We start from the raw sequence: 16,573 nt of genomic DNA, 5'->3' as shown, positions 1-16,573 counted from the left end.
GCACGGATGCACGCCAAGACCGTAGGATCCTACGCAGTGCAGTAGGGGACCGCACCGCCACTTCCCAGCAAATTAGGGACACTGTTGCTCCTGGGGTATCGGCGAGGACCATTCGCAACCATCTCCATGAAGCTGGGCTACGGTCCCGCACACCGTTAGGCCGTCTTCCGCTCACGCCCCAACATCGTGCAGCCCGCCTCCAGTGGTGTCGCGACAGGCGTGAATGGAGGGGACGAATGGAGACGTGTCGTCTTCAGCGATGAGAGTCGCTTCTGCCTTGGTGCCAATGATGGTCGTATGCGTGTTTGGCGCCGTGCAGGTGAGCGCCACAATCAGGACTGCATACGACCGAGGCACACAGGGCCAACACCCGGCATCATGGTGTGGGGAGCGATCTCCTACACTGGCCGTACACCACTGGTGATCGTCGAGGGGACACTGAATAGTGCACGGTACATCCAAACCGTCATCGAACCCATCGTTCTACCATTCCTAGACCGGCAAGGGAACTTGCTGTTCCAACAGGACAATGCACGTCCGCATGTATCCCGTGCCATCCAACGTGCTCTAGAAGGTGTAAGTCAACTACCCTGGCCAGCAAGATCTCCGGATCTGTCCCCCATTGAGCATGTTTGGGACTGGATGAAGCGTCGTCTCACACGGTCTGCACGTCCAGCACGAACGCTGGTCCAACTGAGGCGCCAGGTGGAAATGGCATGGCAAGCCGTTCCACAGGACTACATCCAGCATCTCTACGATCGTCTCCATGGGAGAATAGCAGCCTGCATTGCTGCGAAAGGTGGATATACACTGTACTAGTGCCGACATTGTGCATGCTCTGTTGCCTGTGTCTATGTGCCTGTGGTTCTGTCAGTGTGATCATGTGATGTATCTGACCCCAGGAATGTGTCAATAAAGTTTCCCCTTCCTGGGACAATGAATTCACGGTGTTCTTATTTCAATTTCCAGGAGTGTATCTCCTTCATTTATGCCACACAGAGTGACTGCACTTCTCACACACTACACGCTTAATCCACAATTGTCTCCTAACGTCTATGGAAAATGCGCCTCCACAAAAAATACAAATGGCGTCTTCTTCAGTAGGTTTTTCTTCTCAAACTGGGAGATCCAATTCCGACTCGCCTGAAGAGACAGTTGATGCATTGGGTTCTTCATCTGAATCCTCAGATAACTTAAGCCGTTTTTGCATGATTTTCTAGGAGGAGCTTCACGTTTTTTCTTGCTTTTGGCAGGTGCCTTAGGAAGCTTCTGTTTACCCTTCAGTAAGGAGACTTAAAGGCGTGTTTTATAAGGCTAAGATGTCAAAACAATTGATGAACCTGGCTTACGACATCTGTTGGAAACCCTCCTCTTTAGAGGAGGGATTGGCATAATATCTTGTGGAGACACACACGTGTTTGATGAGGTATTTGACAACAATGTTGACCTTCTGCTTTCTTTTTGGCCATCTTCACTTGGGCTGTCAGTTGTCACAGGTCTGAATGCGTTCTGAGTGTCTTCTTGTCAGGAGATGCTGGATTCTCATAAGTTCCTCTCAGACTTCTGGCCTCATCTAAAGCCAACGTGGCAGCTATAAAGTTGATTTCTCCAAGAACAGTCATGTCACATGGGAAAAAGTCATGTCACATGGGAAAATTCACTCTCCAAAAATCCTTTTTCAGCAATAGAGCCAATCTGGCACTTCAGGTAGGCTTTTCCAAACAACTCAACTCAGATATGTCATATGGTACTAAGGGCCGGCTGCTGTGCCGCAACCATTGGCTAACATACTCAGCGTAATAGGTTTTTAGAGTGCCCATAAAGGTCTTATCAAGTGACTGAGTTTTATGAGAGGTGTGAGGCAGGATGCTCACGATGGTAACATGGCTCTCCCTTGCACGTTCCATAACTTGAAGGTTTCTGTCATGACTGTTATACCCATCAAGAATTAACAACACAGAAGATTCTTTTGAGGGATGTGCCTTAGCAATGAAGTGGTCAAACCACCCGGAGAAGAGCTCAGTTTGAATCCACCCTGAAGGATGGCATTTACTAATTGTTCCAGGTGGTGCTCCTTTCAGTAGAGTATCAGTCCAGTTCTTCCTGGGGAAGATCATCATTGGTGGTATGAAAGTACTGCCAGCACTCATACAGCATATGACAGTCACCAGGGATCCTCGCTCTGCTGATGTGAGGGCACCTACTTGACGTTTACGTTTCAGTTCAATTACATGTGGTATTCTGCTCTGGACAAAAGAGAGCCCAGTTTCGTCCACATTGTACACACGATCAGCACTATACTCAGCTTCCAAAATGTCAAAAAACTTATCTACAGCTTCTTTGTTGAATCCGTTTGCTCTCGAGAATGAGGTCTCCATAGGTTTGTGGATTGAGAGTTTATTTTTGTGTCGTCTAAGAAAAAGGTCAAACTAAGCTCTACCTGCAGCATTTGAAGTAAAAGGATGATTAATATTATTTCTTTCCGCCAGCTGATATGCCATTCTCTTGACATCTAATCTGGTAAGGCCATAGAAGCGATTATCCATTTCAAAGAGATACTGTACCAACTGTTTCTCAATAGCATCAGGTAGTACAGGCTTATGTCCAAGTCTCAAAGAAAAACATTCTTCAGGTGGCATATCACTATGCACAAACCTTTGAAGTGTCGTCTGAGGTTCACTGAAAGCCATTACTGCTCTTCTTAACCCAATCTGCTTTTCCCTTAAGGCTCTTATAGCCTAAATTTTGTTTTCAGCATCCCACCTAGAAAAAGGTGTAGAAAATGCGTGAACGTAAAACGCATCACTGTCACGGCGTTTGTTGCTCAACTGACTGCTATTCCTCTACCGTGACAAATAGGAACTATTGCAACAATTTCTGGCTGCCCTGCTAGAGTGCAGCACTCTGCAGGCCAGATACTAGACGTTTCCACATTACCCACACGCTTCCACATTTACACCCCTACCCCTACACAATAAAAAACGAAATGGCAAGTATCCGTCGAAACAGAAGAGGAAATTCGCCCGACGATTCTTAGATGAAACATGCGGTATTTACAACGTAAATCGCCCAAAAATTTCACCGCTTACATTAACTCTTGTATCAATCGAAATAAATTGTCTGGAGACTTTTCTAACGGAGAATTATGTACTTTTTTAATGGCATTCGAAAGCTCTTGAAGACACGATTACAGTTGTATAACGATCGTTAATATTGACTTTTAAAGTGTTCGCAAAAATATCGAAGAAATATGCTAAAAGTGGGAGTTGAGGTGGCCAGAATCGATTATTACGATGGAAGCACCGCGAAGTTGGACTTACAAACCAGGCCCTTGTCGTGGTATCAAGCCTTTCGACTGATTAACTCTTTCCACAAAAGCTATTCACCTAATCACGACTATGTATACATAATTAAAATAGTTTTTTTAAGCCCCTTCTGATACGCTAGAAGTTAGCGTAGAGTGTTGTTTATAACAATTGAAGCTGACCATGTATCAGCCTCATATAAAATAAGACCAAGAGGAAAAACTTATCTCGGTAGCATAAACCTATTTTCTGGCTGCATATAACGACATAACCTTGCATGACAGCCCCGCTAGGCAGAATTTCTACCACAGTAGGCTATTGTGGCCGTCCTTGCTTTTCAACTAAGGTTTGCGAAAAAGTTTCAACGCCAACATTAACGAGAATTATATCACTGTATTTAACTTTCCAAGAACATGCGACTCCCATTGATATTATTTATCTTCATTAAAATGTGCTTCAGTATCTCGACTGGTATAACAGTTGAATCACCCACGTAACAAAATAACTTGCCTTGTGCGTACTGTCATTTCCCGAAAATTTCGCTTCGGTATCTTGAAGGTTGAGGAAATAAAAGGGGTACGGTACAAGTTTTATTGATTCTAATTCTGCAAGGGAGAAAATGTGAAAATGAAGGAAGCGAAAATCTAAGCAGAAATATAAAAATGAGACTGAACAACGAGAAATGGCAAGACGAAGATTGCAAGCATGTAGAAGCATACGCAACTAGGGGAAAGATAGATGCCGCCTATATGAAAATTAGAGAGACCGTCGGAGACCTTTGTGAATATTAAGAGCTCAGACGGCAAGGTATTACGGAGCAAAGAAGGGGAAGCTGAAGGGTGGAACAAACCTTCAGAAGTGGCAAAATGGACCAAAACAAGAAAAAAGTCTTGTAAACATGGGTGCGTTAAAAAGCATACCTTAAGAACTATGAGAACTTGTTCAGTAGAAGAGATGTATACCACAGTAGCAAAGATTAAGAAGCGCTCATAGCTCTTAAGGTACACATTTTAGAATCAATACTCATCCACACTTATTTTTTTCTTTTTTCAATCCTTACTACAACCTCTGAAAGTATGTCAATGTAGCTGTGATTGACCCTGTGTAGAAGGACTGTGCGAGGGAAGTGAACTTGAAGATAATATTTTTGAAAGGGAGGAGGAAGTAAACGAAGATGAAATGGGAGTTAAGATATCTTGAGAAGAATTAGACGTAGTGCCGAAAGACGTAAATCTTAATACGACCCCTGGAGTTGATATTTCCTCAGACTTATTGAGATCCTCGGGAAAGCCAGCCTGTGTGTAAATATGTACCCCCCCCCCCACACACACACTTCCCGAAGAAATTAGTAAGTCTATTTCCAAAGAAGGCAGATGCTGACAAGAGTGAATATGACTGCAATGTCATTGTAATAAGTAATGCCTGCTAAACACTGACACAAATTATAAATAGTGGAATGGAAAGAACTGGTAAAAGTCGACCTCGGGCCACATCAAATTGAGTTTGGAAGATGTATGAGAACACACGAGGCAATACTGACCCCACGGGTTATCTTATAAGATAATTAAAGAAAGGAAAATTTATTTTCACAGCACATATAGATTTCGAGAAAGCTGACATTTTGAAGGTAGCAAGTATGAAATACGGACAGCGAAACAGGATACACAACTTGTGCAAAAACCAGACTGCAGTTATAAGAGTGTCGAAGCACACGAAAAGGAAGCAGTGCTTAAGAAGGGAGTGAGATAAGGCTGTATCATATCCCCAATGTTATTCAGTCTGTACGTTGAGCAATCAGTAAAGGAAACCGGAAGAAATTTGGAAAGGAGTTCGGAATTGATGGAGAAGAACTGAAAAATTTGAGGTTTGCGATGCCACTGTAATTATGTCAGACAGAGCAAAGGACATGGAAGAGCAGTTGAACGGAATTGATAGTGCCTTGAAAGGAGGTTATAAGAGGGCCATGAACAAAAGTAAAACAAGAGTAATGGTCTGGAGTCGATTTAAATCAGGTTACGCTGAGGGAAATAGATTAGGGAATGGGAACTGAAAGTAGTAGACGAGAAGCTTTTGAGGTATATTGCTACAGAAAAATACTGAGGTTAGATTAATAAATGGGACTGTATCGAAATGGAGAAAAAAGAAATGTAAGACATAACTCGAGTAAAAGAGGCGAGGCCTGAAGGAATTGTTAATTTAATTTAATTGTGGAGGGAAATGTGTGTGTGTGTGTGTGTGTGTGTGTGTGTGTGTGTGTGTGCGCGCGCGCGTGTGTGTGTGTGTATGGAAGGGGGGGGGGGGAATTGTAGAAGGAGACCAAGGGATGACTAGAGTATGCAGGTTGCAATGGATGTAGGTTGCGACGTTTATTCATAGTTGAGATAGATGAGCTTGCACAGGATAGAATAGCATGCAGAGTTGTATCAAACCAGCCTGCCCCCTTTTGGGGAACAGACTATATTAAACACTCTGAGTAAATGATTACAAATATTAGTTCACGCGTCAGATTCGCGTCTAAAGACAGGAAGAGTTGGGCTAGGAAACGCCTTCCACCCCCTCCCCTCCCTCTCCTACACTGCCAACTCTAAAGTGGAGGCGTGGGCGCCGCAACTGAGCCATTCATTTCGTCTGGAAGTGTAGTGAAAGAAGCAAATGATTCTACGAGGAGCGTTCAATAAGTAATGAAACACATTTTTTTTCTCGGCCAGTTTCGTTTGAAAAAAAAATGCGGAACTTGTTGCCGCTTCAGTCACTATTGTTTCATGAATTTTTGATAGGTAGCTACGCTATACATAGCCTTAAGAGTGGTGTTTATAACGGTGATGCGTTTCAAGTAGAGAGCTGTCACTGATTTTCTTTTGGCGGAAAACCAGAGCATTGGAAATATTCTTAAGTGCTTGCAGAATATCTGCGGAGACCGGGCAGTGAATAAAAGCACCGGTGAGTCGTTAGGCGAGGCGTCTCTCGTCATAGCAACGATATCGTGCAAACCTGTCCGATTTCCCGTGTACCGGAAGGCCCCAACACAACTGTGACTTCTGCAGTTTTGGAACGTGCGGACACACTCATTCGAGATGAACGATGGATCACGATCAAACATCTCGCTGTTCAACTGGACTTCTGTGTTGACAGTACTGACACACTCGTCCACCAGCTGGGGTACTCAAACTTTTGTGCCCACTGGGTTCCCCGCCGCCTAACGGCAGACCATCAAGAACAATGAAGGACCATCTGTGCGGAATTGCTTCTGCGTTACTAGGCTGATCGTTGGCAATTTTTTGTCGAACATCATCTCAGGCGATGAAACAAGGGTTTCCCAATTCGAACCGGAAACGAAATCGCAATCCATGGGGTGGCGCCGCACTACCTCTCCTCTAAAGAAAAAGTTCAAAGCCACACCTTCCGGCAGTAAAGTCATGGCGACCGTCTTCTGCGACTTTGAAGGAGTTGCTGTGTTTGGTGTCCTTTCTCATGGTGCGACGATCAACTCTGAGGTGTATTGTGCTACCCTCAGGAAACTGAGCGTGTCCGTCGCCACAAGAGGCAAACGAACTCTCGTTCTCCATGACAACACAAGGCCTCGCAGAAGTCTGCGCCTCCTAGAGCAGCTCACAAAGCTTCATTGGTCTGTTCTTTCTCGAGGAAACTACCGTCCTGATTTCGGACCTTCCGAGTTACATCTGTTTGGCCCAATGGAGGATGCACTCCACGGGAAGTGGTATGTGGATGATAGGTAGTTATTGATGCAGCAAGACGTTGGCTCCCCTGTCGACCAGTGGGGTGGTACCATGAGGGCACACAGGCTTTCTCACAAGGGAACCTCCCCATCGCACCCCCTTCAGATTTAGTTATAAGTTGGCACAGTGGATAGGCCTTGAAAAACTGAACACACATCAATCGAGAAAACAGGAAGAAGTTGTGTGGAACTATGAAAAAAATAAACAAAATATACAAACTGAGTAGTCCATGTGCAAAATGGGTAACATCAAGGCCAATACACGTTCAGGAGTGCCATGGTACCGTGGTTAGCGTGAGCAGCTGTGGAACGAGAGGTTCTTGGTTCAAGTCTTCCCTCGAGTGTAAATTTTACTTTCTTTATTTTCGCAAAGTTATGATCTGCCGTTCGTTCATTGACATCTCTGTTCACTGTAATAAGTTTAGTGTCTGTGTTTTGCGACCGCACCGCAAAACCGTGCGATTAGTAGACGAAAGGACGTGCCTCTCCAATGGGAACCGAAAACATTTGATAGAAAGGTCAACCGATTCCTCCAGAGGAAAACACGTCTGATATATTCTTTACGGCACTGGTGACGGCATGTGCGTCACATGACAGGAATATGTTGTCGACCCACCTAACTTGTACACTTGGCGAATGGGTAAACAGATTCTTCTACCTTGCCCGATTTAGGTTTTCTCGTGGATGTGGTAATCACTCCCAAAAAAGTGATGAAAACATAAGAGTTTGTCACATAAACTGCAACAAATGAATGCAACAGCTTCACAGTCGCACAGTTTTCTCTGTGCTCTGTCAAAACATCTTTTTAACGTTTTTAAATTTTTCCGCGTGTAGACCGTCAAATCCTGCATGTGTCCAAGCAAATCTGAACATGTCCTGGAATTTTGGAGAGCGAAGTCGATTATGTGTGAGTGCTTGAACTTTGATAATTGTCTGAAAATAAAAAAAATAAACTTTTCACTCGAGGGAGAACTTGAACCAGGGACCTCTCGTTCCGCAGATGCTCACGCTAACCACGGGACCACGGTGCTCCTCAGCTCATATCATCCTTGATGTTGCCTATCTTGCGCATGGACTACTCAGTTTGTGTATTTTGCTTGTTTTTTTCATAGTTCCACACAACTTCTTCCTGTTTTCTCGATCGATGTGTGTACAGTTTTTCAAGGCCTATCCACTGTGCCAACTTATAACTAAATCTGAGGGGGGTGCGATGGGGAGGTTCCCTTGTCAGTGAGCGGCGAAGGCGGAGATTGTGTTGAAAAATAAGGCTTTATAGCCAAAAGAATGGGGAATAATACGGTGTATTGGAAACCTGAATAAAACCAACCTGCTTTCAGAAAAAAAAAATTGTGTTGCAGTACCTAATGAACGTCCCAAGTACTGTAGATTTGGCAGAGTGAGATTACCTCGCAGGTGAACGGCTTCTCGCCGGTGTGCGTGCGCATGTGCTGCTTGAGCAGCATCTTGCGGGAGAAGGCCTTGTCGCAGAGCGCGCAGGCGTGCGGCCGCTCACCCGTGTGCGTGCGCACGTGCATGTTGTAGGCGACGCGCTGGTTGAAGCGCCGGCCGCAGGCTGCGCACTCGTACTCCTTGCGGTTGCGGTGGATCTTCATGTGCGAGCTGAGGTAGCCTCGGTCGTTGAACACCTTGCCGCACTCGGGGCATGCGGCAGCGAACTCGTGCGTGCCCGCGTGCACCGACATGTGGTACCTGTAGTTGCGCAGTTGGCTGAACGCCTTCCCACACTGCGGGCAGCGGTGCGGCTTCTCCCCCGTGTGCGTGCGTCCGTGCGCCTGTCAACGGGAACACAGAGCTGCCAGTAAGCCGAGATGTGTCTTCCTGCTGTAAACGTTGCTGTGAGAACATTGCGGACTAGGAATCAAGCGGATACTTAGTTACTGTTCCATAGATCATACTCACGATAAACATTATACGTTGTGCAGTGTGTCGACAGAACGCAGAAGACACACACACACACACACACACACACACACACACACACATACACACACTATACAGGGTGAAAAGTATTTGAACCGACAAACTCTGGGAGGTTGTAGGGGACATCAAAACAAATTATTTTTCCCTAGTGTCATTTTTTCCTATGAGGAGTATTTAAACCGGCAGAGAAAGATTTCTCTGGCGGCAAATTAATTAAACCAACAAACACCTTTCCATTGGTTTATGACCAAGATACAATACATTAACGCAACCCAGTATCAATTACAGTAGATTTTTAAAAATTCCTCCATTGTCTCGAAAACAAAGGTCACACCGTCGGATCATGTTCTGTCTGACACGAGCAAAAACCCCAGGAGTATCCTGAATTCTTCCTTCTGCTGCTACTATCCTGGCAACCAGATCCTCCTCTGATGCAGCAGCAGTTGCGTAAACAAGGTTGCGCCTCTCTCCCCACACAACAAAGTCCAGAGGAGACATATCTGGGGATCGAGCAGGCCATGGTACAGGACCACCTCTGCCAATCCACGTTTCTGGGAACCGTCGGTCCAGGAATCGACGCACGCGATGACTGGACTGAAATGTGCCGGCGCTCCGTCATGTTGGAACCACATGCGTTGTCTTGTAGGGAGCGGGACGTCTTCCAGCAATTCTGGCAATGCTCTTGCGAGAAAATTGTAATAGTGCCTGCCATTTAATGGTCTAGGTAGCAGATACGGCCCAATTAAACAGTTCCCAACAACACCGACCCACACATTAACGAAGAACCGCACTTGATGAGCGCTAGTAACTGTGGCATGTGGGTTATCCTCACTCCAAACATGCGAATTGTGCATGTTGAAGACTCCATCACATCCGAACGTTGCTTCATCGGTAAACACCACATAGGATGGAAATGTAGGATGCAGTTCACACTGTTTCAGGTACCACCACGAAAACTGTGCTTTGGGTGGATAATCAACTGGTTCCAGGTTGTGGACACGCTGTAAGTGAAATGGAAGTAACAATTGCTCTCGAAGGACTGTTCGTACATTCGTCTGATTCGTCCCCATGTTGCGTGCAATTGGACGAGTGCTGATCGAAGGATCCGCTCCACATGCTGCAAGACAGCTTCCTCAAATTGCAGCGTTCTTACCGTGCGACGGCGTCCCTGTCCAGGTAATCTGCTAAATGACCCGGTCTCACGCAGACGATGGTACACAGAAGCAAAGGTCGTATGAAGCGGGATACGGCGATTAGGCTATTGTTGTTGATGAACCCGCTGTGCAGCTCGTCCGTTGTGGTGCGCTACGTAGTATGCACCAACCATATCAGTGTACTCACTCCAGGTGTATCGCTCCATTAGTAAACAGAGACAGTGCACTACTACACTGGTGGACAGCAGTTGCCTCCACCGGTTTATAATCCTCATAGGAAAAAAATGACATTAGGGAAAAATATTTGTTTTGATGTCCCCTACAACCTCCCAGAGTTTCTCGGTTTAAATACTTTTCACCCTGTATATGAGCCACTTAAGACGTAACAGCCATTTTATTTCGTGAACTGATCCAGATACGGAAACGAGGTTCTCGCCAAATGATAGTACACTAAGGAGCATGCAGTTTGATATGTGATAAAGTGTCTTAACTCTCGTAACAATCGAGATGTTGAAGCTAGTATGATTTTTTAAATTGAATGATGTACTTTTTTAACGGCATCTGGAAGCACCTGAAAAGACGAGTTCAGTGATACACTGCTTGTTAACGGTGAGACTGAAACTCTTCGCAAGAGGATCCGAGAAACGTAAAAAACTGGGAAGCAATGAGGCCAGAGTCAGGTACTGCGGTTTAAACACGCCAAGCAGAACTGTCATGCGAGTTACACTGTGTGATCAAAAGTATCCGGACACCTGGCTGAAAATAGTTTACAAGTTCGTGGCGCCCTCCATCGGTAATGCTGGTATTCAATATGGTGTTGGCCCACCCTTAGCCTTTATGACAGCTTTCACTCTAACAGACATACGTTCAATCAGGTGCTGGAAAGTTTCTTGGGGAATGGCCGCCCATTCTTCACGGAGTGCTGCATTGAGGAGAGGTATCGATGTCAGTCGCTGAGGCCTAGAATGCCATCGGCGTTCCAAAACATCCCAGAGGTGTTCTATAGGGTTCAGGTCAGGACTCTGTGCAGGCCAGTCCATTACAGGGATGTTACTGTCGTCCAACCACTCCGCCACAGGTCGTGCATTATGAACAGGTGCTCGATCTTGTTGAAATACGCAATCGCCATCCCCGAATTGCTCTTCAACAGTGGGAAGCAAGAAGGTGCTTAAAACATCAATGTAGGCCTGTGCTGTGATAGTGCCACGCAAAACAACAATGGGTGCAAGCCCTCCCACCATGAAAAACACGATTACACTATAACATCAACGCCTCCGAATTTTACTGTTTGCACTACACACGCTGGCAGATGACGTTCCCCGGGCGTTCGCTATACCCACACCCTGCCATCGGATAGCAACATTGTGTACCGTGATTCGTCACTCCACACAACGTATTACCACTGTTCAATCGTCCAATGTTTACGCTCCTTACATCAAGGTCGTTTGGCATTTACCGGCGCGATGTGTGGCTTATGAGCAGCCGCTCGACCATGAAATCCAAGTTTTCTCACCTCCCACCTAACTGTCATAGTACTTGCAGAGGATCCTGGTGCAGTTTGGAATTCCTGTGTGATGTTCTGGATAGTCTATTACACATTACGACCCTCTTCAACTGTCGGTGGTCCCTGTCAGTCAAAATACGAGGTCGGCCTGTATTCTTTTGTGCTGTACGTGTCCCTTCACGTTTCCACTTCACCATCACATCGGGAACAGTGGACCTCGGGATGTTTAGGAGTGTTGAAATCTCGCGTACAGACGTATGACACAAGTGATACCCAATCACCTGACCACGTTCGAAGTCCGTGAGTTCTGCGCAGCGCCCCAGTCTACTCTCTCATAATGTCTAATGACTACTGATTCGCTAATGTGGAGTACCTGGCAGTAGGTGGCAGCACAATGCACCTAATATGAAAAACGTTTGTTTTTGGTGATGTTCGGATACTTTTGATCACATAGTGTATGTGCAACAAGACAGGCGTAGGCTTCCAAGATTAAACATAGAAGTAGATATCCTCGGTGTATCATAGAAGTAGATATCCTCGGTGTAACAAAGCAGCTTAAATCACTTAATAAAGGCAAGGCCTCCGGTCCAGATTGTATACCAGTCAGGCTCCTCTCAGAGTATGCTGATACAATAGCTCCATATTTAGCAATTATATACAACCGCTCGCTCACAGAAAGATCCGGACATAAAGACTGGAAAATTGGTCGAGTCACACCAATACCCAAAAAAGGGAAGTAGGAGTAATCCGCTAAATTATAGGCCCATATCACTAACGTCGATTTGCAGTAGGGTTTTGGAATATATACTGTATTCGAACATTATGTATTATTTCGAAGAAAACGATCTATTGACACATAGTCAGCACGGATTCAGAAAATATAGTTCTTGCGAAACACAACTAGCTCTTTAGATTCATGAAGGAATGAGTGCTATCGACAGAGGATGGCAAATTGATTCCATATTTTTAGATTTCCAGAAGGCTGTCGACACCGTTCCTCACAAGCGTCTTCTAACCAAACTGCGTTCCTATGGAATATCGCCTCAGTTGTGCGACTGGATTCGTGATTTCCTTTCCGAAAGGTCACAGTTCGTAGTAATACACGGAAGGTCTTCGAATAAAACAGAAGTAATATCTGGAGTTCCCCAAGGAAGTGTTACAGGCCATCTCCTGTTCTTTATCTGTGTTTACGACATAGGAAACAATCTGAATAGCCCTCTTAGATTGTTTGCAGATGATGCTGTCATTACCGTCTTGTAAAGTCATCAAATGACCAAAACGAATTGCAAAATGATTTAGACAAGATATCTGTATGGTGCGAAAAGTGGCAATTGACCCTGAATAAAGAAAAGTGCGAAGTTATTCCCATGAGTACTAAAAGAAATCAGCTAAATTTCGATTACGTGATAAGTCACACAAATCTGAGGGCTGTATATTCAACTAAATACTTAGGGATTACAATTGCAACTAACCTAAATTGAAACGATCACATAGATAATATTGTGGGTAGAGCAAACCAAAGACTGCGATTCATTGGCAGAACACTTAGAAGGTGCAACAGGTCTACCAAAGAGGCTGCTTACACTACGCTTGTCCGCCCTATTCTTGAGTACTGCTGTGCGGTGTGGGATCCGCATCAGGTGGGACTGACGAATGACATCGAAAAAGTACAAAGAAGGGCAGCTCGTTTTATATTATCGCGAAATAGGAGAGACAGTGTTACAGACATGATACGTGAACTGGAGTGTCAATCATTAAAACAAAGGCGTTTTTCGTTGCGACGGGATCTTCTCATGAAATTTCAATCACCAATTTTCTCCTCCGATTGCGAAAAAATTCTGTTGGCACCCACCTACATAGGGAGAAATGATCATCACAATAAAATAAGAAAAATCAGGGCTCGCACGGAAAAATTTAACTGCTTGTTTTTCCCGCGTGCCGTTCGAGAGTGGAATGGTAGAAAGACAGCATGAAGGTGGTTTATTGAACCCTCTGCCAGGCACTTTATTGTGAATAGCAGAGTAATCACGTAGATGTAGACGTAAACCTCATTTCGTATACGATATAGATATGATTTTTGTTTAGGCATGGAACTACGGCTACGGCACGTGCTAGCTTGTGGCGCATCGGATGGACCTTAGGAAAACTATTTCAAATGAATGTACGTTTCTAGGTTTTTGTGGAAACAGCTACAGTTTGGACAGGCAGTTTTCCATTTAAACCCTCCCGGTTGCTTCTTATTTGTCAAAGGTGAAACAGAAACACCGGTTATTCATGCTTCATAATGATAAACAGCGACATTCAAAGAAAGAACGAAACTACTTTATTAACTTCCTTAGATTCGAAAAAAAAAACCTGACCTGTCTTTGCTAGGAGACGCCTCAATGCTTCTTAAAGTGAACCACCTGCTGTCGGACAAATGTGTTCATAAACACTACTCGAAATTTTAGTTAGACGGAACACTCATTAAATAAACTAAGCAATTTATTCAAAATGACTGACGACATTCACCCACAAAAAGAAAGCTTTACACTTTACTTACGAGTAAGTATGTGTTTAAATCGCTTATCATCGATTGCAGAGTATATTTGCAATGAATATATGAAAGTACAGTGAGTAATATGCTGTAAATTAATGACGGTTCGACGGCGCATACCCTCTGGAGTAGTTGGGCTTCATGATATTTCGGTGCAACACATAGAAAGAAATCACGAGAAGTCAGATCGGGGCCGGTCATTGTACTGCAGAATTCCATTGGATCAATGGTCAGGAAACTTTTCATGTAATATTTGCGTTGCATCTTTCGGCAGCCATTGCGTTGGAACCATGTACACTGTCGCTTATTCAGTCGTACCTCTTCTAGAAGAACAGATAAAATGTTCGTAAAAAATGTGCGTACGTATTTCCATGTAACGTCCCTGGGATGAAGTAAGATCCCTCAAGGGAATTTCCTATGATGCCGCATCACAGGTTTACGCTTCACGCTCGTTGTTGTTATACCTGGCTAAGCCAGTACATTTTCAGCTGCCCAGTACTGCTTGTTACGTAAATTTACATTACCGTGATTTGTAAACGTGGCTTTGTCGGTAAAGAATACACGTTGGAAAAACGTGGAGTCGTTTCCCAAGCGGTACAGAGTAAACCAACAAAATTCTATATGCCTTTCGAAGTCACGTCCTCCGAGTGCCTGGTGTGGTGACAGATGACAAGGATGGAATTTACATCGATGCAAGATGCAAATGAGACACCTCCGACTGATCCCACTTTCCTTGGCAATACATCTCGCGCCGCTATCTGCCGTAAAAAAATAGCATGTCTAACTTCTACTCCTTGGTGTACATGTCTGCTTGCAAGGAATGTTGAAGCAGAAATGAGCTACCGACAGACGACACAGTTCCTGCTGAAACTGCAGTGCACACCAGTGAACAGTCGAAAGACTTGATAAAGCAAAGTAGCCTGGCATGAGCGTGTTTACAACGCAGCAGCTGATTCTAGCCGACTTGACTTTCAGTTTTAGAATATTTCTCGGATTCTTTTGCAAAGAGTTTTAGTCTCAGTGTTAACAAGTATTATATCACTGCACTTTTTCAATGCTTTCGGATGATGTTAGTAAAGTATATGATTCTATTTTTTTAAATCATACTTGCTTCAATACCTCGATCGATATAAAATTTAAGACTCTTAATCACATAATAAAGTACATACCACTTAGCATACTATTATTTGCCGAAAACCTCGTTTCGACAGGGATGTTACGTCTTGCCTCACCCTGTATTTATTGGTGGGCAAAACGTAAGGCGAAAGTAACTTTCGCGTGATGGTCACAGCCAAGTAACATTGCTCGATGGAATAGGGTACAGAAGATAACTGAAAGAAATAGGCAATTAAACGAACAGAATTGACAGTTTTTTCAAAGACAGTAATTACACCGAAGTCGTCGCGATTTATGATGGTTCCCAGGACCTGACAAAGGGCGGGATCTGATTTGTAATAGGGCGTATGACCACCACGGACGCTACTGCATACTCTGCAATGTGGTCCCACGTTGACACAAGGTTAGTAAGAGGTTCTTGCGGGTGGGCGTTCTGTGCCTTCGCCAGTGTGTCTGTCAACTGTTGGGGGATCGTTGGTGCATGTGGATGTACTAAGTCTTCCCAACGCATCCCAAAAGTGCTAGATCAGTGGTTTCCAGCCTGGGTTAACTACACCCTGAGGGATAAAATAAAATTTTCTGAGGGGTACAAACGAGACGATTCGATTCTGTTTCAGTAACGGAACTAAATTATTTTCAAAAGATTATTACTATTATGCCAATCTTGTAAGACTATAATACTTTTTCTCAATTAGTAGCATTATCCGGTGGAGGTTTCTCACGTAGTCCACCCACTACGCACATATGTTGTGCTTTGTCCCATACATTGCTGATGATAAAAGCAGACATATACGTAACAAATGCTAAAAATCTCAAGAAAATGTCTTCTCCAAGTTGTAGGTAGTACCTGCAATCGTCCAGAAATTGCTTCATTACTCGCTTCGAAAGAGATAAATGAATTGACAGCACGACACAGCAGTAACTACATAAGGCTGTACGCAGTATTATTATTATTATTATTATTATTATTATTATTAGACTAGTTAGACACAAAGAATTAACACCCTGAAGTCATCCAATTTCTGCCAGATCAGAAGGAGTCCAACAATCAAATGATTCACAAACAGTAAGGATAGTACACACACCGGAACTTGTTTGATTTTAAGTGGGATTGCAGAATGCAAGTCAAGCAAATGCTGCAGTGGAGAGGAGTAGTGCAGGGGAAGTATGTTTTGTATGTTTTTTTTGCACATGTCTGCTCTCGCTGTGGATGAAGACGATGATGATGATGATGATGATGATGATGATGATGATGATGTTTGGTTTGTGGGGAGCTCAACT

At 44.3% G+C, this 16,573-nt stretch overlaps 1 protein-coding gene across 1 annotated transcript in view; it reads right to left on the bottom strand.

The window, feature by feature from the left end:
- LOC126095530 (uncharacterized) overlaps positions 1 to 16,573 on the bottom strand; it is a 391,122-nt gene that overhangs the window by 8,452 nt on the left and 366,097 nt on the right. Inside the window, exon 8 of the mRNA XM_049910312.1 lies at positions 8,555 to 8,834. Coding sequence (XP_049766269.1) covers positions 8,555 to 8,834 — 280 coding nt within the window. The remainder of the gene's footprint in view (positions 1 to 8,554; positions 8,835 to 16,573) is intronic.

This window comes from Schistocerca cancellata, chromosome 8, assembly GCF_023864275.1.
Source record: "Schistocerca cancellata isolate TAMUIC-IGC-003103 chromosome 8, iqSchCanc2.1, whole genome shotgun sequence".
NCBI classification, from domain to species: Eukaryota; Metazoa; Arthropoda; class Insecta; order Orthoptera; family Acrididae; genus Schistocerca; species Schistocerca cancellata.
This window is presented reverse-complemented; position numbering and strand designations above follow the sequence as displayed.